Below are 23,009 nucleotides of genomic sequence, written 5' to 3' on the forward strand. Positions count from 1 at the left end.
AAAATCTGATGTATATTTTACAGCAGTCTTAATTTTCTCTCATCAAAAAAGGTCAGCGATATAAGTTTATGAACCATCGCAAGAATAAGATTGGGAAATACACTTGTAAATCCCCATTAATGGCAACGTATCTGTACATGTTTATTAAATGTTGTTTCGTTTTTGCATTCATTTCTTACATTAATTCTGCTCTCTTTCGTAAACGAATGTTGAGTGCAGTATTTATTAATTATTAAGCTTATTTAATTTCATAAGAGAGTAAAGATTAATGCATAGATAAATGTACATTTACATCCATAATAGTTGAAACTCTAAACATCGAGCTATTTCCTTAAAGTGAAAGATGTTTCCTTTATCTCTGTTATGTTGATATTTTTGAAATATCATTTAATCTTGTTTGTTTGAAGTCTTAATTTTTATTAATTTTACTGACGCTTGTGAAAGTAAAGGAGAAGTTAATGCCGTGTGCCGGTGCTATAAAAAGTTGGGGTGCAAATTGCTGAAGTGTTATTTGTTAAAACTTACCAAAATGGGTTCAGAACCTCCTGCTCTAGCGATTCCAGAAACGTCTGGCGGTTCTGTGGGTAAGTAGCTTTTGGTAAAATTTCTGTATCAATCTCGCTGTATTTTCAGGAATGGGTTGGTTTTTTGTCATAATTAACGCTGGTTACTCAATGCAGATGCAGTGATGTTCCCATCAAATTTTCTGAGGGTATACTCCCGATAATAAATCACGCACAATTTGTGTATGCGATCATATGCATAATACGTCATAATATGAAAATTTTTGAAGCTTGAGGTTATACGCAAAATGTCTAAAATATGTTTGAGAGTATATGGAGTATATCGTATGGAAACACCCCTGTGCAGATGTGACTTTTCTATTAAATTTATACTATACATAATGCTTGAAAGTTCAACTTTAACTCATGTTTTCAATTTTTGCTTTGTAGGAAAGAAAAAAGTAGCATTGAAACCTGGGCGTTCCTTAATGGATTGGATTAGGTTTACACGTTCAGGCGAAGATTTAACTTCTAGTGGAGAAAAATGCTTACAAATCACTACTAATGAACTGTCCAAACATAATTCTAGAACAGATGCATGGATTTCAATTAAAGGTATTTTTTACAGTGCATTGATCTCTTAGAAAATAATGGTTTGGTATCTAGTTCACAGGGGCCGGATTAACGTATAATAATGCCCTAGGCCAGACTTGGACATTAAGCCCTGTCTCACATATCTGAACTCCATTGAAATCGTATCTGACCTCCCCCCCCCCTCCCCCTGTTTTCCCAGATAAGTAGCAGCGCCAGAGGACAAGTGAAGATTTTTGCCCCTTCTGTTAGGGGCAGTTCTCAAAAGGTGGGAGCAAACACAGACCTCAACTTTGAAGCTTCAACACCAAATAACTTTCATTTTAATTGACTCAAAAATTTTTGAGTACTTTTATAATACTGTATAGAGACAAGAATTGACATAAATTATAGAAAAATTGCTCTTCAAATGCCCTTAAAAAATATTTTCTTTGCTAAAAGGCACAATTTTGGACATACCAAAACGTTAACTGAGCAAATGTACCATTAAAAAAAATTTATTTTTAATTATTTCCATACGTTTCAAAAAAAAATTAAAGGTATGAATCTTACACTGAATAATTTTTGTTAATATTTTACACAAATAACAAAAGTAAAAACAGATTATTTACTTTTTAAACGATTTTAGAAAAAAGTAAGTTTGAAATTTGATGTATGTCCAAAAGTTACGATCTTTACATTGCTATTGTTTGAGAACTAAGTATATGATGTTTTCGTTTTAAAGGCATTTATCGATCCTGAGAATCAATTTTTAATTGTTTAAAAGTGTTTTCATAAGCTTTTATGCAGTATCTTAGAAGAAAAATAATTTTTCTTAAACATACACGTGAGATGTCCAAATAGTGTTACAATCTTGACGCCGATAATTCTGTCCATTTATTCATAACTTTTGATCATCTACTGTCTTCTAACCTCAATAAAAAAGGCTATTATAATGTTATCTTCTTTAATCCATTGGTATTTTGCATAGTTAATACGTTACATATTGAACGATACATAAATTACAGTAGAAACATGGCTGGTTATGATCGAACGAAAGCCATTTTGCGCTAAAATCGCCAAGCAAACTCCGTTGGCGACAACACAGTGTACGATAAGCTAAAGGTTACCAGAGGGGAAATCCAGTTTGACAACTGTAGTTTATCGTCAGCTGCACCAGTTTTGGCGACTTTATCACCTGCGCTGGCAATTTTTTTCCCACGCTTTTATTATTTTAGAATTTTTTTTTCTTTCTTTTCGAAACATAATTTAACGATCTCTAAATAGAAATACGAATTTCTTTTTTCAATAATTATTTTTAGACATCGTTTTAATTTTTATGACATTAACAAAAATATTCATTTATAAAACTGATGTCACTTTTTACATTTGTATTATTTTTAATTTGAAGCTTTTTTTTACCTTTCATCAACTTTTTCAAAATCATTCCAAAACTTTATTATATGTAAAGAGCAGTATGTATAGCCATTCAAGTACTTGATTAATATCCTCTTTATTATTAAATTGCAAAATTCAAAAAGTAGTAAATAAAATTTGCATTGGAAAAGTTAAAAATCAGATTAACAATTGTCAAAAATGGTGAAACTTACATTAAGATGATGTCCAAAATCCGTTACCTACAGGACAACAATGTCCAAAATCTGTTACCTACAGACTGCTGATTTAATTTGCTAATTAACAATTTTTACAAATACCTGCTGTCTTTTCATGTTCATATATTGTGCTCTAGGTATGCATACTATAGAATAAAAGCAAAATTGATGTCAAATTTGAAAATTTTTGAAATTGCTCAAAGTTAACTTTTTTGTTCCCACCTTTTGAGAACTGCCCTTAGACAGAATGAGGTATGATTTCTTTTTGTTTTCCTTTGATGATGTTCAAAACAGGGGTGCTGCCCTGGAAGTTCCTGAAAATTGAAGCTTTAGAAATGATATTGAAGTGATGGAAATGAGAGCGAAAGTAAAGGAGTTGAATTGGAAGTTTTCGAATTAAAGATCTAATATATATGCCTATGATTGTAGGTTAACTTTGATGTTAGACAAGCGAGGAGTTCAGGGACTATCACCACTCCTTCTTCCTGGAAATTAAAGTCACAAAAACAAAAGTTTTCCTGATCTCTAATGATGCTGGGCAGAGCAGAAGTTTGGAGCGCTCTCCCTGATATTTTCCTAAACTGCGGTCCTAAAACTTAGTTTTTGACTATCTTTGCTTGCAGAGGTGATCAGTGACTCTAGCAAGGAAAGTTTTCGAAATTGAAGTATGCCATTAGAAACCATCTTTGATAACTGTTCAAGAAGAAATGAGGTTTTACAAATTTATCTCTTTAAATGTAATTTTAATGAAAAAGAACATTCACAAATGTTAATTTTAAATTTTGTTGCTTTTCAATTTTTTCTTTTCATCTTATGACACATTACTTTAAAATTACTATACTAACACATTTAAATATGAAACAGTAGCGAAAAAAAAAGTTATAATATTTAGTGTTCATAAATATGTAAAAAGTCAATTAACTGCACTGTATGAAATACATAAATGTTTAAAATAGTCATTACAGTTAAATATAAATCAAATTAGCAATTTCCTTTTGCTTTGCACTTAATGTAAATAAATTTTAGATATTAAGTGGAAATGCATTTGCCTCTCGCAAAAGTCAGGAAATAGATAAATGTTTCTTATTTTAACTTGGTATTAAAAAAATACAAATATTACAAGTTGTAAAATTTTATGATGGAATGTTCAGTAATCAGCCAAATATTCGGTGAGACTGAGAATTTTACTAAATATTTAGTATATTTAGCAAAATATGGTATTTGGTACATCCCTGCTTTCTGATGTTTTCTGTTGAAAATGAAGGAATGTCTTGTCTGAACATATTTTCATTTCTTCTTCATGAAGGAAAAGTCTACAATATAACACATTATTTGGAGTACCATCCTGGAGGAGAAGATGAACTAATGCGAGGAGCTGGTAAAGATGCTACAGATTTGTTTAATGAAGTAAGAAGATATTTTGCTGATGATATTATGTTTATTAACGTTATAATACATTTTATACATTAATGTAGAATATTGTATATTTTAAAGATACAACTATCCTTTCTCCCCCCCCCCCCCCCCCCCAAAAAAAAAAAAAAAAAAACTACTTTCAGTCGGCTTATTATAGTTCTTATTTTAGAAATTGTTTATTTTTTAAAGTTTTTTTTTTTTTTTTGGTTCGGAAATTGTTAGTACCTGTTTTGTTTTTGAGAAAATACTAATTTTCAATCAATAGCACTTATTTTTATTTAATTTTCAAAATAAAACATACCCCCCCCCCTTACCGTATTTGAATTTAATTCATAGATGGCTCACGTCTAAGAAGCAGTAAATGCATATTTTACTAGTATTTTTGTGCATTCAATATATTATATGAAAGTGAAAATAAATAATATTAGAGTTGTACATATTTTTTCTGAAATACGTTTTAAAAAATGCATCTTTTGAGCAAGAAACTAGTCCTTAAAAAGTAAAATGAGCTCCTGCAAAACTCTTTAAAAACTCCTTACTTTTAATTTTCAAAGTAGAGTATGAACCATGCAAAGGGATTGAAATCTCTAGCAAGACATGCAATTTTTGTCGAGACACGTGTTTCAATGTTGGCATTTTTCCGAAACATATGTTTCTGGCAGAAAGTGTGGCGTATAAAGATTGGTTGGGGGGAAATAGGGAAAAGGGAACCAAAAATGCAAGAAAAATAAAAATCTTTTGAGAATTATAAGAAATATAGGATCGCTCTGAGGTCTGAAAAAGTGAAACAGGGAGGAAAACTTCACAAAACAAATATAAAAAGCTAAAATGTTTGGTAAAATTCGGAAAAATCTAATCCCGTATGGCAATTAAGGGCACAAAGCAGGTGCAGGCAGTCAAAGATGCAGATATTTTTGCAGATTTCTTTAGGTTCAAAGTAAATCTCAAGTTTCTGTAAATGACATATAAAATTCTGATATTTTCCTCGAGCTTTCGGCCAAATAAGCGTAATTTGAGAACATTTTAGGTTTTCTTCTAATTTGAAGAAATTGGCAGAAATATATCTTTAGCTGGAAAGATATTTGTTGAAAATCTGCAGCTTGTGCAGAAATTCGACAGAAATCTGCAGTTTATACAGAAATCCTACAGATTTCCCTAGAATTTTTGCAGAAAATTTGTCTGAGTTTTCCTCTCTCACTTGAACAGAATTGTTCTGCAGCTCGGGCATCTGTTCTGCGATGTACCTTGCAAATTTAGTAGTATTCTGCTTTGGGGCTCCTAAATGTATTGATGGATTGAAATTTTGTAAATTTTTTGAGTCATCATATGTTCTTGCGTAGTTTTATGGTGAAAAGATTTTTTTGAAAGGAAGTTTACTATTTTGTTTCATTATGTCACAGATGTAACATATTTTCCAGTGTCTAAATCTATTGGCTAATTTTTCAAAACCCTTGAAGTGCTTGACAAAACTTAAAATTTTTTTGTGCCCAAAAAAAAAAAAAGAATTTCTAATGAATTTTGACTTAAAAATCAAACATGTGTGATTATTTTTTGAGTAGAATATTCAAATAAAAGGATCATGTGATTGGCCAAGCTAACGAAAAATAAAATAGTTTGCCCCCTTTCAATTTCTGAGCTCAAAATGAGAACAATAAGCAACTTCTTGATTGCTCAAAAGAAAAGATTTCTAATCACCATACGAGCAGACCTATGTTTTCATTTGAACCCATAAAAAACTTAGTGTTAATACAAAGTTGTCTCTAAATCTTGAATGTACTTTTAAGTCAAAGTTTTTACGAGAGTTTTGTTTCCATTTTATGCTTTAAAATGCAGCCAAAATAAAATAAAAAAAAGTTTTCTTTTTTTTATCCTTTTATACATTGCTTTGCTTAGCAGCTTTTGTGAGGGACATAATTTAATTACAAAAGAGCTCTTTTTTACACATAGTGCTGCAGGGTTATGTGACAAGTAGCCAATTTTTGCCGTGGATGAGGACCTAAAATTTTATTGCTGGCTAATTTTTGAGTGACTTAAAATTACGGCAAAAATTGAAAAAAAGGAGGCTTTATTTTCTGGGTGACTCAAATGATCTGCTTTAAGGACAAAGAGAAGTTGAAGAGCAATACAAACTGAATGAAGTTTTAAGATGAGATAAAAAATGTAAGCTATCAAAAATAACTTCCCTTTTCGAAGTATCTTGATAGAATTTATTCTCTGTAAGAAGCTTTTTTTTTTTTTGTATTACTAATAGGAATTTTACCCAAACTATATATGTTATGCACTTTTCCCGAAAAAGAAAATAAATATTATTTTTGAGAAAGCTGGGAAAGAAACTTACCATAAATTGAGCTACAGATTACTCAAAGGTTTTAATTTGTCCCTTGGGGAGTTTGAGTTATTAAGAGTTGACTGTAATTCTAAAAATCTGAAGCACTAATCATCAAAATTATGTACATTAATGTTCATAATAATAATCAACACCAATGAGCAGTCTTGCATAGCATTTCTACGAACGGCATTCGCAGAAAATTTTTGGCTTTGCAAAAATTTTTTTAAAAAATCTCTTTTTTTTTCTGTTTCTTCTGAATCTTGTGAAAAAATAATGTAAAAATTAATGATTTCCATGGAGAACTGCTTCTACTATGACTGCATGGTTTTTTATTTTACACAGCCTGAATCGTTTAAGAGGAAAATTCAAGCTATGTAAAGTAAACAACTATATATAGACTACGGAATGGTCTCTATCGGTGAATCCTGCTGTAAATTGAGTTTCAATGCGTTGGTGTTGAGAGAAACGAAAAAGGACAGATAATCCGCGGTAGCGTATAATCCGCACCTCATAAATTTCAAACTTTTTAACAGATAATATGCAGAAAAACATGGTATTTATTTTTGCAGAAATATTTAATTTGAAATAAATAAATAGTTTTTCATGAAATACACTGCCAGCTCAGTCATTTCCAGCCGAGGACTGCAGTTTCGTGCTTATTGGCACTCATCAGCCCGGCATAGGAAAGTGACTGAGCTGGAGATGGAATCCATCTCTTTTCATTTCTTTTCATTTTATCTAAGTCTGAAAATAAGTTGAAAATTGAATTATTCCACTGAAGATAAAAATAATCTGCAATCTCAATTTAAATAAATTGGTTTGTAATAAAATAAATTTTCCAGCTGGTAAATTTAGAATGGTTTGGCGGCTATACTGTTTTTTCTGATTGGAAGTATTCTTCTGCTTGACACCCTCTAAAATGGTTGTCAGTATCCATCCTTTGCTGTAATATGGCAAAAAATTTCTATTTAACATCATGTATTATAGAATCTGCGTTATATATTTTAAAATTATGTAAAATTATTCTTGCATACACTTGAGTATCAGAAGGAAAGCTACTCAATAAATAAAGTTTCTCTTTTAGGTTCATCAATGGGTCAATGTAGATTCAATGCTCCAAAAGTGCTTTGTTGGCTATTTGAAAAAATCTTGGTGGTGACTTTTCCAAGGTTTTAATTCTTTTTATTTAAAAATAATCTCTTTAAGTTATGTACCATATAATTCTTTCTTTGTATTGTATGATCTCTACAAATAATAATGTAGAAAGTTTGCATGTCTGTCTGTAATGTGCATAAGGCCTACACTTATACTAGTGCAAACCTAACCTAGCAGCATTGTGAAGGTTATGCAGATCTTAATTATAAACAGGGGTGATTGTGTGCCGGTATTTAACCGAATTTCCGGTATTTTCGGACGTATTTCCGGTATTTTTATGTCCGAAAATACCGTTTTTTTTTTAATGCTTTTATCTCCCTACCCCTGCAATTTTTTTAATTATATAATACTCATCTAATATACCTGCAAGAAGTAACTTTGTAACCCATTAAAAATTTAATCAAATGTACACACAATACTTTGACTCAGAACTATTTAATACTATGGAAAAGGTGCACTTAAGTGCTAATAGGTACTAATAGGGACCAAAGATTACCCCCCCCCCCCCCCCCCGTTCTCGCTTTGAAACTTTCAGGTATTTTTTGATGAACTCACAATCACCTCTGTTATAAAGCAATGCATTGCTGCCAGGTTAGGTTTGCTCTAACTATTAATCATTCACCCCCTTCCCTCACCACACTTAAGTTGGCGTAGGCTTTGTCATGAACTATTACAGTGAGCAGTCTGAAAGCGTTTAATGCCCCCTTCCCTCCCCCTCTTTTTCAGAATTTTGAAACATTAAGCCCCACATTGAAATCTACCAAGTAAGGATTATACTAGAGATCCCCCCCCCCCTTCCCCTCAAGATTTATCTTCAATAACTATATGAATTCAAGGATTGTTTAAAAATACTTTTTTGTGCAAGCTACAACTTTTTCCAATAATAAGACTAATTGAAATTTTTGGTAGGTTTATGCAATCGATGTAAGTGAAAACATTAACTGCTCTTTGTTATATACTTTGCATAGTCTTTTTTGCATAGAGATGAAATATAAACATGTTACCACTAGTGATTGCAATACTGTTATATTAAATACTGGTTATTTGGTATCTTTTTTGCAATTTCATAATACCTGCATTTGCTGGTGTAGAATACTGGTATTTTTTCGGTATTATCTAAAAATAATAAATGACTTTTAGTTAAAGAGTTTTTAATTTAAGTAAATAGATATACACTGTTATTGTAAACATAAATTTCTTCTTTGGTGAGACACAGTACCAAAATCAATCTGTTGAAGTAAAAATTTGGCTTCAAAATCACGAAGTTATAGAGCGTCAATGAATAAAAGAAGCGGAAAGAGTACAGAATGATAATTTCATCACTACATGGTGTGATGAATCGTACTTTCGTGAGCTTAAGTGAACTATGATTTTATTCTCTCGGTTTCCTAGATTTGGCCTCTTGTGAAAATTAATTTTAAGTGTAGTGAAGTGTTGGAATTTAAGTGTTGTGCAATGAAAAAATTATTAGAACCATCAATCGCAACAATTCTTTATGATATTTTTTTTAAATATTTGTCTCAAATCTACTGAATTTTGAGAAAAACTTTTTCTTGTAAGTATAACAAACAGTAATTCGTTGTCACCGGTATTAGCGTGTTGTTCAGTCTCGCTTTTCAGTTTTACACTAAGCAAGATAATACTTATAATGCCTCAAAAATTTGCAAAGAAATAGGGCATAATCAGTTGGAACATAGTTTCAGATATTTACATAATTATAAAGAATTTCAAAATGAAAAAGAAAATAACAAGATCAAATTCATTGCAAGTTTCAAACCGAAGGGTTAATAAAAACCTATTCTGAAGAGGAAATCGCTGTAGATGATGTTAATACTGGAAAAAATGATTGCTTGAAGAGCAGTTACAATTAGCTATGAATAATATTGATGAAAATAACTACTCACAATACAAACGAAAAACCCACTTTCACAAAAAGAATTTTTTTTATACCAACAAGTTGAAGATCAAATTATTTGGAGATGAAGGACTTCCAAGCAACTGCAGGAGGTGTAAAACACATAATTAAGAGTATCACCGTCCTATGTGAGTTCAGAAAGAAAATTTTATCACTAAAATGAGTTCCAGGCTCAGTAAAAATATAATACGAGTAGATCAGGGCTCCTATGCCCCTTCAAAACTCCTTCAGTTAGGAAATTTTTTGGAAGGGCCCTTCAAACTCCTTCATTTTGGTTCTAACTCCTTCCTTTTTAGTTCAAGACTATATAATCTTCTTCCATGACAGTAACATTTGATCGACAACTAACTTCGTCACAAGGGCGATTTTATTGTAGTAATTTTGTGCATTTATTCTTTTCACAAAGATGATTTACAAATTGATCATAGTTAAAACATAAAAGTTACATTTTTTAAATTTTTTTATTCCTACCCCTTTTAGTTGTAAAATGTTTTTTACATTTTATGTCTGCTAAAGTTTTAGCCCTAATGCAGTCGAACTTTGTTTATTCGAACAAACTTAAAATAATTCACTACAAAGATGAATTACTTTTGCAATCCCCTTCCTATTGCATGTGCATGTATCACTATTTATTGTTTTTCACATTAGACAAACTACGGTTAAGACGAATCAATTTTAAAGGCGTGTTTGAGTTTGTTTTAACGAGGTTCAACTATTTTAACACTAATTCCCTGTTGCTGTATGAACTCAATTAATATTAAATCTGTGTTAGTAAAGTAAAGGAAAAGAAAATCCAATTTCAATATCAACTGATTTAAAAGTAATTAAAATATGAAATACTTTAAAAATTATTTTTATATCTTTTATTCAGCAATAACATTATTTCACTATTTAAGGAGGTATTTTTATTGTTATTTTTAATGTAGATTCTATGTTACCAATGTTCGATATTCTTTTTAATTATTTTTGTTACTGTTTTCAGGCAGCAAGCACAAGTGAAGAAATTCTATATACATGTTGAACTTTGCCTTGATGCAAATGCTGTAAATAAACTGCATCAAGGTCTAAATTTTATTGCTAATGGTCCAAAGAATGCGCTATTATTCAAGTTGTTGTTCTTGATAATAATGTCTCTTGTATATAAATGTATATACTGATAGGAAAAAAGGAAAATATTGAATTTATATGGTGTTTTTTTTTTCTCCTACCCCCTACACTTATACACACTTTTTCATTGCATGCTAAAAAGACGGAATTACAGCTGTTTTATAAATAATAAACTTAATAAAACTGCACATTGCAGGAAATCAAAGTTGTTAAACAAAAAATTGCAATGAAAATTGCATATGTCTCACAGATATGAATAGCCTTTTCTTTGCTGTGAAATAAGACGATAAAGTATCATAACTCTATGCAACAAAAAAGAACTTTTTGTCTGCATCCTGGTTTTAAAAAGTCAATTCCTACTAATTTTCGGTCAAGAAAAACAAATATCATAGTGGATTCTTTTTTTATTAGCTCTTGTTTACAAGATACATAAAAGACCACTGGAGAAAGATGCACAATATAAAAAAACATTGATTTGAAGGTAAAAATGAAAAGGGGAAAAAAATCTTGCGCAATATAAATGTTATTAAATGGGTCCTGCTTTATTAAACAATGTTTAATTTTTGAAAACTGGTTGTTTTTGGCCTATTGCTCTTTTGATTGCTTTTTGCACATCAAAGAAGGACCAACTCTTGTAATAGTTCAGCAACATTTGGTGAGCATTAACTCAGCCCAATGAAACTGATATCTGGGTTCCATTGCGAAGACATCATGGTAAAACCTTACCTCATGCTTATCGCTTCTTTTAAAATGTTTGATCATAAGCGATTGAGTCACATGACATGTTATGAGAGTGTTCATGTAATCCATATAGTTTGTAACGAGGGAAGAGAGGGGTTACAAGAAATGTGACATCTTACATTTTTGTTGAAATTGAAACATTTTAAAGTGGCGGATTGAACATTAGTTTGATATTTTTTTATCATATGTTTATTTTTAACAAATCCCCTTGCTTTTTTTTCAGATGATTTTGTTTTGTGTTCTCATTGATTCTATTTTGTTGACAAAATCATTGATCAGACATGAAAGTGTAAATTACTTCTTACTTAAAAGCTTAAATTTAAAAATATTTAATACGCTTATGGGGTTTTTGAGTTCATGAAGTAACAAGTTTTTTTGTTGTACACCTTAATCTTCTTTCATACGAAATAACAGAGTTCAACGCTCCTGGAGAACATGGAAAAGTCAGGGGAAAACCGATGTCCTTTAAAGTCAGAGAATTTCTTTTTTTTTTTTGCTGCTTGTACCTTGAGCACCCAAAACAGGTGGATAAGTAGATGCCCAATGTGCAATCATACAGGTATAAGACACCTTCATAACTAATCTTCCGAAGTTGCTCCAGATACCAACAAAACATTGAATGCCTCTGGCATTGCGGCGAGGGTCATTGAAATTAGTGAAACGCTAATTTGCCTGAACTGATCTCCAATAACACACTTGAACCTGGTGAAGCTGATGGTTCGCCTCAGTCTTCTACTTCACCCTACGTGCTCAGGGGCGGATCTAGAGGGGGGCCATGGGGGCCATGGCCCCTCTCAAAGCCTTGTGGTTGTAGGAATTTTTTAAGAAAAAAAGAAGAGAAAATACTACAAGAAAATGAAAAAATTCGACACATATGTTACATTTCAAAAGAAATTATACCCCTCTCTTTAAAATTGAACTATGTATTATTTCTAAAATTTGGCTCCATGGTTAACATCATTTATTGATGCCAACTGAAGATAATCTCTAAATGCTGCTGTCCTAAATGATGTGTCAGAGTAAATCTATCCTTATTGCTTGCGAGGCTAAAGAGAGCCTAAATTTGTGTTTTTATGGATATAGTTTCAAAACTTTTCTGGGGGAGAAACTCCATTTTCCCATTCTTCTCTACAAATGCCACAAAAGATAAACCGAAAATTGCATTTCAGGACTTCAATTTGAAAAAGTTTTCAACAGAGATAAGCTTACTCACTTTTATCCCTTAATTTACCAAAAAGCAGCCTAAATGGCCTTTTTGATGGCTTCAATTACAAACGATTTCCTATAGGATCCCCTCCCCCTTTCGGCTAATATCGTGTTCTAAGCACTCTCCTTTTAATTTTAGCAAACATTGTCAAAAATAAAATTTTTGGGGAGTTTGTTAAAAAACTTCGGATGGCCCCTCCCAAAATGATCGGCTAGATCCGCCACTGTACGTGCTAATACCACTTCAAATGTGCCCCCTCCCAAGAGCATCTGCATCAAAAGTGGAGAAAAGAGATGAGGAAGACCGGAAATCCAGAATCCTTACTGATATACCCGAAAATTAAAATACTTGATAAAAGCTACTCAAGCCAGAAAATGCCGTTTGAAAAAGAAAAACAAAAGACCAAGTGGCGAAGGAAAAGCTTAAATGTGACAAGAAGAGATCAAAGAAAAGGATTGAGAGGAAAGTTCAGAAAAAGAAAATGATAAGTGGAGTTCATCTAATGGACAAGATGATGGCTTGATGGAAGACTATTTCCTGTAAATGATACCAGAAGATCAGGAATCACAGGCTCAAGATGAATGGATCGAGGGGGGCAGAAAATATTCGCAAGTGGGTTCTAGTATCTTTCTCGACAGCAAACATACCCAAATTTTATGTGAGTCAGGTGCTTGAAGCTAACTAAAGACTGAAATTTTTCGAAAGGAGAAAAATGTTTTTGTACAGCCTTCGATTGAAGATATTTGTAGAGTGAGAGTTGCAGATGCTATAAAAGTATTACCCCAACCTCTTGTCCAAGGGCGAGGTGAGATCCAATTTAACATTACTTTTGATAGGGACCAATTGTTATTAGCTGCATTACCAGATAAAATCGCAAAAAGTAATTGACTGGTTTATTCAGTAACATAAATACTGATTTTTGTTTACTTTTGTATTTAGTTAAGTTTATTTCATTTTTCTCTTTTTACTATAATTAAATTCAAGTTTCATTTTAGTTTTGTCGACTGTGTTGTGATAAACAGAAGAATTTATTATGTATACAATATTATGTTTCTCCTAAGAAATTTAAAATTTCTCTCAAAAGTTAAATTTATTCCAAAGACTAGTAAATTGCAGCAATGTAAAGTTTTACTTAGATCCAATATATTGTTCGATGCGTTTTGTTATTCGCAATTTAGTTCTTATTCATATATATATTTTGAAGCAAAAGTTTATGGAAATCATTTTTAGAGAACCTTTTTCCCACTTTTTCTTTTATTTCCCAACTAAGATAACGCATGCCCAAGGTACAATTAAGGGTGCTCAAGGTACAACCCTTGATTGTACCTTGGGCAGAAGATCACTTTTTTGAAAAAAATTCACCGAAAATCACCTAATCAAAATTTTTCAAAACTTCCCCTCTTTAGATCTGCTTTTGCAATTCTTTCCTCGTTTTTCCTTGCGCATTTCTTCAAGTTCTTGTTTTAAAAAACGGAAGAGCTTTCCTGTATTCTGTTCTAAAAATTTTTTGGTACATCTGGATCTTTTTTCTTGAAGGGGGAGGGGGGGAGCCTTCCGTGGATCCGCTCCCTATACATGGGAGGGGCGAAATTTCGTTTTCAGAACAATTTTGGAAAAATAACAGAAGATATATTCAGTAAATTACCGCCCAATAGCCAGGAGGTTTTCCATCTCCAGCTCAGTCACTTTCCTATGCCGGGCTGATGAGTGCTAATAAGCACGAAACTGCAGTCCTCAGCTGGAAATGACTGAGCTGGCGGTGTATTTCATGTATAACAGAAGATAGTTTCGGTTTTCCCCCTAGCATCATCGATGATAGTTTAAATTTGCATTTCTGGAACTACATTTTTGAAAAATTAGTAGAGGAAAGTGCTTGAACTTTTATTCTAACGTTACCGAAGATGGTTTAAAATCGTGTTTTTAAGACTTCAACTTTTCAAGTTGTATACACACTGCGACGAAAGGCCATCGAGCTTCTTTTTTCCCTAATGACATCCCCGATGATAAAATTCTGATTTTAGGACCAAAATTTCGCATATTTTTGGGTTGAGAGTTCGGAACCTCATCCCTTTTCCGTCGTCTCCTTACGTCGCTTGCACTTGCGTTTTTGATATTTGTAAAAACTCCTTCTTCACCGAAGATGGTCAAAAATAGGGATAATTTTCCTTCTACGCGAATATTACTTTACAGGTCAATTCATATTGCTAATTCTTTCCCTCCGGATATATACACGCCGCCTATGTACGGTGTAGCTACAGCATCTGCCGCCCAGGGCGGTTCCTGAATTTGCCTCCCTTGTGTTTAAAAAAATGTAATACTTTGAAGGGTCAAAAGTATTTTTAAAAAAAATTGAAAACTTAAATTAAAACGAAAGAAAACTCATTTTTCATACATATGAAGAAAAAAAAAAGAGGGAGGGGTTCCAAAAATGTCTATTTTAGACATTTTTTGGTAACGCTGATGGACAAGAGAGTTAGTGTCTCCTCTCGATTTTTTATAAGTTGAAGTCAGTTATAGACCTTCAATGATGCTAAAGGGTCAGCGGATCCTCAAGGAAATATTCCGAAATTTAAGTGTTAAAAACTCAATTTTAAGGAATGATGAGAACACGTGGCTTCCTGTTACGGTATTTTTAAACTAGAAATCGATTTTAGGTTATCTTTGGTGACGTTAAGAGAAATTAGAAAGTTTGAGGGATCTCTTTGGAAAATTTTCGATACTAAAGTTTAAAAGCGCAATTGTATGCTATTTTTCGGAGCGTTACGGAATGACCTAATCTCGCCTAAAAATAAAGTCAGACTGCTCTTCCTTGGAAACGTTTTGCAAATGACGTCCTAAAAACGTTACTTTAGGGCAAAAAGCACGACTTGCTTATTGTGAAAATAAGTTATTTTTTTTACATCAAATGTTTCAATTTGCCGCCCAGGCCGGTCCTCCCCACCCTAGCTACGCCTTTGAGGACTACTATCGTCGTGTGCAGCTAAACGGCAGTATCTGCGGAAATAAGTTTTTGAGATATTTGAAGAAATGTGTATGATTCAATGCAAATAAGAAAATGTTGGATTTAAACGATTTTTTTTGTGCCTTTTTTCTACCCGGAAACCAAATAAGCGAGCTTGTACAATAAGGATAACGTACAATAGATAACAAAAATACAAAAGGAATAAATAAATGAAAAATTTGCAGTTACTGCCCTTTACCTGCACACGGCAGACTAGCCATCACTTTTCGGCATTTGCCTTGTTGGTTTCAGCACTGTATTCATGCGCGTCGAATCTCGTTTCTTGTTCGAAGAGTCAGCATTCTTCTTCGGAGACATTCTTCCAATAGCTGTGTAGCCAATCATATTTGTAGAAATCATGACGTTTTACTGCAGTTTTTCTTTGTCGAGTGTTGCTCATTCTTTATTTGTTTTTGTTGTCTGGTTTACGTTTGATTTGCTTGAAGAGATTTTGTTTCAAATCAAGTTTTTAATGGCGACATATTACGAAGAAACTGATGAAAAACATAGAAGGCCCTGCACTGGGGTTAAGCAAGATCTTATTAATTGTCTTTTAGCATCTGATTGCGTCAGAATCGTAGGTTGTTTAATGTTAAAAATTTGATAATCTTTTTCGTGTGTTTAAGAGTTTGTATATTTGTAATTGGTTTCCGTTTGTTTTTCTTTATTGTAGGAGAAACAAACTCCTAAACAGTGTTTGGTGTCTCGTCACCCAAGTGTTAGCGAAGAATGTTACTCTTTGAGAACTTTATATTTTGAATGTAAACGTTCTTTGGTAAGATATATTTATTAATGTATTGTTTGTTTGTTTTTACGTCGCTGTGAAACGTTGGTAGGAAGAAATTCCACGGACTTGCTGGATATTGTATTAAATAAGACCTGATTGAAAATAGTAACGCAACATGAGCGTCCATATGCAAGATTTTAAGGGGGGGAGGGAGGGCTCAGATATTTTCCTCATGGTTTAGCAGGATATTTTCCTCACGGAAAACTCATTTCAGAACAAATTAGTGTTATTAAAATTTGACTTTTTTAATAACTCATTCATCAATGGTTGGAGAAGAGATGTTTTACATTTTTGCAAAGGGAAAAAATTCTAAAAGCAACACGTTCTAATCTCTAGAGAGCAGAGCGAGGGGGGGGGGGGGGGCATGGGGGCCACATGGCCGCCTATGGAATGCAATTGTAAATTTTCCAGCAAAATGGAATCCAATGAAAAATAATTGTATCTGGAGTTGACCACTAAAGGCTTGGCTTAGATTCAAGGGTTTCGGTTGACAAATAGTCCATTCACAAACCAAATATGGATTTATTCCATTTTTTAAAAAGTTACACAGTATTTAAATTGAAGATCAAGACTTAAGGAATATGAAAAGACCCAGTTGCAACTTGTGGCCACCAGTGTCGCTGAGTTTTGAAGTACAAGAGGGCGGGGGGGGGGGGGGGGTCCTTTGTTAGTTTCATAAAGGAATAAATAAATAGAACTTTGCACATCTTTTTATTTGCAGAAACAAGCTTTTTACTCAACTACGGCGAAGCAAAAAGAAAAGGTTATAAATTTAGCAGTCTCTATGCTTGTATTTATGTATGTCCCACTGTAGCGCCTAAACTATTCACCAGATTTTGATGAATAAGCTGTTAATCGATTTGTTACTATGTCCCAGGTAACATAGGCTACATATTAACCAACTTCAACAATTGGAGGAGTTGATTTGGCCTTGTATACCCTATTTTAATCAATTTCGATTTTTTTTTTATTTTTTAGCATGGGTTTCATATAAATATAGTAAAAAACTGTTACCCAACTACATGAAAAACACCATAAGGTAAGAAACAAGTTAGGTGTCGATTACTTATAGTTTTTTTAAGTAAGATCAATATATTTTATAAAATTTTCTATCGGTTTGATTCAATAGCATTATAGTTAAATTTACCATTCTTGTATATCAAACTAAAATGCTTGCTTGTTAAGCATGTATTACTCACTCTATTATATCACTTGTTTCTTTTTTTGTCTGATCACTGGAATAGTAAATATTAAAATAAAAAAAAGTTAAAAAACTGATACCTGAACCTCATCAAGAAACATACTCTAAGGTAAAAAACAATGTAGGTGCTGTTTGATATCATCGTCTTATTTAAGTAAAGCAAGATACTTAAGTCATTTATATTTATTTAGTTTTATTGGGCAGTTCTCAAAAGGTGGGAACAAAAAAGTTAACTTTGAGCAATTTCAAAAATTTTCAAATTTGACATCAATTTTGCTTTTATTCTATAGTATGCATACCTAGAACACAATATTTGAACATGAAAAGACAGCAGGTATTTGTAAAAATTGTTAATTAGCAAATTAAATCGGCAGTCTGTAGGTAACAGATTTTGGACATTGTTGTCCTGTAGGTAACGGATTTTGGACATCATCATAATGTAAGTTTCACCATTTTTGACAATTATTAATCTGATTTTTAACTTTTCAAATGAAAATTTTATTTACTACTTTTTTAATTTTGCAATTTAATAATAAAAAGGATATTAATGAAGTACTTGAATAGCTATACATACTGCTCTTTACATATAATACAGCTTTGGAATGATTTTGAAGAAGTTGATGAAAGGTTAAAAAAAGCTTTAAATTAAAAATAATACAAGTGTAAAAAGTGACATCAGTTTTAATAAGGAATATTTTTTTCTAATGTCATAAGAATTTAAACGATGTCTAAAAAAAAATTATTGAAAAAAGAAATTCGTATTTCTATTTGGAGATCGTTAAATTATGTTTCCAAAAGAAAGAAGAGAAAAAAAAATTCTAAAATAATAAAGCGGGGGGGGGGGGGGGGGAATTGCTGGCGCAGGTGATAAAGTCGCCAAAACTGGTGCAGCTGACGATAAACTACATTTGTCAAACTGGAATTCCTCTCTGGTAACCTTTAGCTTATCGTATACTGTGTTGTCGCTAACGGAGGTTTGCTTCGCGATTTTAGCGCAAAATGGCTTTCGTTGCGATCATAACCAGCCATGTTTCTACTGTAATTTATGTATCGTTCAATGTGTAACGTATTAATTATGTAAAACAACAATGGATTAAAGAAGATAACATTATAATAACCTTTTTTATTGAGGTTAGAAGACAGTGGATCATCAAAAATTATGAATAAACGGTCAGAATTATCGGCGTCAAGATCGTAACGCCATTTGGACATCTGACATGTATGTTTAAGAAAAATTATTTTTCTTCTAAGATACTGCATAAAAGCTTATGAAAACACTTTTAAACAATTAAAAATTCATTCTGAAGATCGAAAAATACCTTTAAAACATATAAATCATATATTTAGTTCTCAAATAATAGCATTGTCAAGATCGTAACTTTTGGACATACATCAAACTGCCAACTTCCATTTTTTCTAAAATTGTTTACAACATAAATAATCTGTCTTTAAATTTTTAATTTGTTGAAAATATTATCAAAAAAATATTCAGTTTTAGATTCATGGCCTTAATTTTTTTTGAAACGTATGGAAATAATTTAAAAAAATTTTTTTTTATGGTACATTTGCTCAGTTAACGTTTTGGTATGTCCAAAATTGTGCCTTTTAGCAAAGAAAATATTTTTTTAAGGGGAATTTGAAGAGCATTTTTTCCATAATTTATGTCAATTCTTGTCTCTATACAGTATTACAATTTAACTCAAAAATTTTTGAGTTAATTAAAATGAAAGTTATTTGGTGTTGAAGCTTCAAAGTTGAGGTCTGTGTTTGCTCCCACCTTTTGAGAACTACCCTATTCAAATCCTCTGGCATTTTCACATTAATAACATAATAATTCAATTCGAATGCCGTAGCCATATGTTGTCAACAGCAGATATGAAACTAATTGTAATGGGATAAAAAAAAATCTCTGTAGCTGACAATGCACGACTGCAGCATTTGAAATGATTTCCTGACCCGAGAAATTAGAGATATGCCAGGAGATTCCAGACTGTTTGGAGTCCCATGTGCCAAAGATGTGAGGTGTGCATTGTTAAAAAACTTTGAACACTTACTTGGACTCATGTACCTTTTGCTTTTTTATGTGTATTGCTAAAAAGATTTTTCATACAGTCTCTTTTCTTTATGGTGCTTTTGTGTACATCTCCACTTTAGGAAAGCATTTCCAATCCTGCATTGCTTATGATTTCAAGTTCGTCAGGATCAGTGGCGGATACAAGGGGGTCGGGGCACAGGGGTCATGCCCCCCCCCCAAACTTGAAGAAATATTTGAATGTTTGCTTGAAAATATAAAAAAAAAAAGTTGAAACCATGATAAAAAGTAAATGTCTTTATGAATTCCATTTTTTAGAGCATTAAAGAAGTGATAAATACGAAGAGGGGGGATGCGAATCGTAACCTCCCCCCCAATCTGCAACAATACTTTTTAATGTGTTGTAAGGTTCATTGCATTTGAGTAGTGAAAATGATTTCTTGAAAAAGAAAGAAAAGAAAACTTGATCGAAACCACAAAAAAGAGTAATAAATAATTTTTGAATTTCCTTTTTGGGGGGTACTACATGTCACTTTTCTATTTATTAGTAGGCAGTAAAATAACTTTGCTTGTCTGTCTTCAGGTGCCAGTATAATGAAAAAAAAAGAAGTGTCTGCCGTCCGATCGCTGATAGTTATTGCAATGTGTAAATACTTTTTGTGTAAAGCTTCTGTTGATTATTATTCTTTTCTGTTTGGACTTAGTGTCGGGCAAGAAATGTAAAATTTTAGTATCGTGTTTGCCCAAAGCCTTGTCGTATGATGGTTCCCGTAAATTAGCCCATCGTATTAGACGGAAATTGTGCTGAAAAAAGCTGCGTTTGTTAGAAAAAGGATAACCTGTAACAAAAACAATGAAGTGTTTGGATGACAAAACATTGTTGTCTTTTTTGAAAAGTTAAAAAGAAACTTATGAACCCAAAACCGATGGGAGCATATAGTTCTTGTATCAGACTCTGAGACTGTGACGTCTTCATTCGCTTTTGATTTTTCTAAAATTGAAAAGAATTGGTGAGTATTCATCAATGGTCAGAATTATATTCATAAAATATGTAATTTTAAAAATGATTTCCGTCGCATTTATTACAATTATTTTAAGTAAAGATTTATTGCATTTTTCCGCATATAAGATGGATGTGTTGAGCATCATGTAAGTTAATAATCAATGATAGATGTGTGTCCTGTGTTTAGTATTATGCTTATATTTAATCAATATCTAACTTTATCATGTATTCATAAAATATGAGATTTGTTTTAGATTTTCGTAGTATTTATTTATTGTATTGTGTTAGCTGGCATGAATACTGGTCTAAACAGATTAGAATACAACTTAAATAAGCCATTTTAATGTATTGAATTATTATTAATTAATTTTAATTAATAATACTTTAAGTATTTAATTTATAATAGTTAAAATTAAGTTTACAACCAACTAATGGCCTATTTCGTGCTTTTGTTGACAACTAAAGAAACCAAAGTTCAAGAAAAATGTTGTACATAAGACTGCATATTCTTGAGCATGACTCCCCCCCCCCCCCCCGAATGAAATCCTGTATCCGCCCCTGGTCAGGATGCAACCCCTCTTAGGAGTTCTGAAATGTTTAACTGAGACACTCTGTATATTGTGAATGCATTATGAGCATAACTTTTTAGTTAAAAGGCTTGTACCTTTTATTGCAGTTAGATGCAAGACAAAGATTCCGTGGTCATAAAGGCTATTGATTTTCCAGTGAAGTTATGTTGAACAAAAATTTCAATTTATGCTACATGTATGTATGTATTAGTATTAATTTGTATTAAATTGTTATTAATTGCTAATGCATTTCAATCATTCAAAAAGTAGTGTTTGTGCAACCTTAACAGCAAATATTATTATTTTTTAGGTTTAACAGTATAATTTCACGCTGCAATTACTAATATTTTTGTTATTTCAAAATTTATATTTTATACTTCTCTCTTGAATACATTTGATTATTGATTTATTCAATTGGATTTATTTTAATAAATTATTGTTCTTAATATTTTGAGTACTAGTTTGTAATGTAGGGTTTATCCATTTTTTTTCTCTTTGACTAAGTTAATTGTTTCAGGGTCCACTTAAAGGTGGGTTTTGCTGGGTTTTTTTAATTGCAATAATAAAGCAGCAAAAACATTTTTTCACAACAAGCTGATCAGCCAAAAAAATAAATAAATAAATAAATAAATCCAAGTAACTTTTCAAGAAATTTTTAAAAAATTGCTTACATTTTAATTTTTGTTAAATATGTGCTGGAGGTCGGGGGTGGGGGAGACAAAAAAATGTTTTTTTTTTTTTTTTAATTGTAAAAATAATGGAAATGTAACGCATATTGGTTTTAAAACACCTTTTCTTTTGGTTGTGTCTTAACAAACCTCAAGGTAAGTTCTCCCAAATATGTTTTTTTAATTGCAGCACTGCATATAGCTACCATTAATTAAAATGTTATTTATTTACCATAAAATAATTCAAAACTAAGATAAAAATTGTTTTTACTAAACTGCAGCTTTTAAATAATTTCTTCAATTTACATTTTTGTAAAATAATATTAATATTTTTTTTATGTGACGTAAAAAGTCATGTGTAATAAAAGTGCCCTATTTTTTTAAATAATGTATCAGCACACAAATGTATAGTAGTATTTTTAAAAAAAAAGTGCATTGTCCTTTCATGAGAAAATCACACAGGCTTCTGGCAAGGTTTTGATTCATTAATTTAGTATAACCCTGATTTAACAATTGTCAAGGGACTGGAATAAATTATCGTTAAATCGAGGAGCATAGACAGTCAAATCTGGACCAGTGAAATGCATCATTAAATTGAGGAAATCGTTTAAATAGAAGTTATACCGTGTCTCATATTCACCACTGGCTAACCACAGTTGGCTCTCTGTTTAACGACTTTCAAGGGACCACAAAAAATCGTCCTTATATAGAATGCTTTTAAAACTAAAGCGAACCATCTGGACCATGAAAAGCCGTCGTTAAACAGAGAGTCAACTGTATTAACAATTAAAGGGGTATTCTAGTCTAGAAATTCAAAAAAAAGAAAGATTTTTTTTTCCTTTTCATATTTTCAAAGTTTAGTCTTTTAAAAATAAATTTCTAAGAGGATTTACAGAAATTCGAATTACTTTCAGTGTTATAGTTAATTTTGTTAAAGTCTTTTTTCTCAATATATACCTGACAAACAACCATCAAGAAACGTGTATGTACGTTCCCTGTATACTGTGTATTTTTTCAAGGTTAAATTCAAATTTTAAATATAAAACGGATTTAAAAAAAAGTGGAAGTAATTTGCATCTAGATAGACAAAGAAAAAGCCAGCAAACAAGATCAATAGCGTAACAAATGTTCCAAGGTACGAGCTTCCGAAACTTCAAAAGAAGGCAGAACTGCTCTTATGGCTGAAAGATCT

At 31.9% G+C, this 23,009-nt stretch overlaps 3 protein-coding genes across 3 annotated transcripts in view; 2 read left to right on the top strand and 1 right to left on the bottom strand.

Annotated features, from left to right (window-relative positions):
* Positions 1-23,009, bottom strand: part of LOC129221224 (astacin-like metalloprotease toxin 5) — an 89,744-nt gene that overhangs the window by 64,491 nt on the left and 2,244 nt on the right. The window lies entirely within an intron of this gene.
* Positions 160-10,663, top strand: LOC129221227 (cytochrome b5 reductase 4-like). The gene is made up of 5 exons (XM_054855681.1): positions 160-584; positions 954-1,118; positions 3,993-4,093; positions 7,516-7,600; positions 10,484-10,663. The coding sequence occupies exons 1-4, from the start codon at positions 530-532 to the stop codon at positions 7,588-7,590; spliced, it is 396 nt and encodes a 131-aa protein (XP_054711656.1). The 5' UTR covers positions 160-529; the 3' UTR covers positions 7,591-7,600; positions 10,484-10,663.
* On the top strand, positions 15,940-21,394 carry LOC129221228 (cytochrome c oxidase assembly factor 5-like). The gene is made up of 3 exons (XM_054855682.1): positions 15,940-16,134; positions 16,231-16,332; positions 21,257-21,394. Exons 1-3 carry the CDS (start codon positions 16,030-16,032, stop codon positions 21,296-21,298), a joined length of 249 nt encoding a protein of 82 aa, XP_054711657.1. The 5' UTR covers positions 15,940-16,029; the 3' UTR covers positions 21,299-21,394.

This window comes from Uloborus diversus, chromosome 4 (genome assembly GCF_026930045.1).
Source record: "Uloborus diversus isolate 005 chromosome 4, Udiv.v.3.1, whole genome shotgun sequence".
In the NCBI taxonomy this organism is placed as follows: domain Eukaryota; kingdom Metazoa; phylum Arthropoda; class Arachnida; order Araneae; family Uloboridae; genus Uloborus; species Uloborus diversus.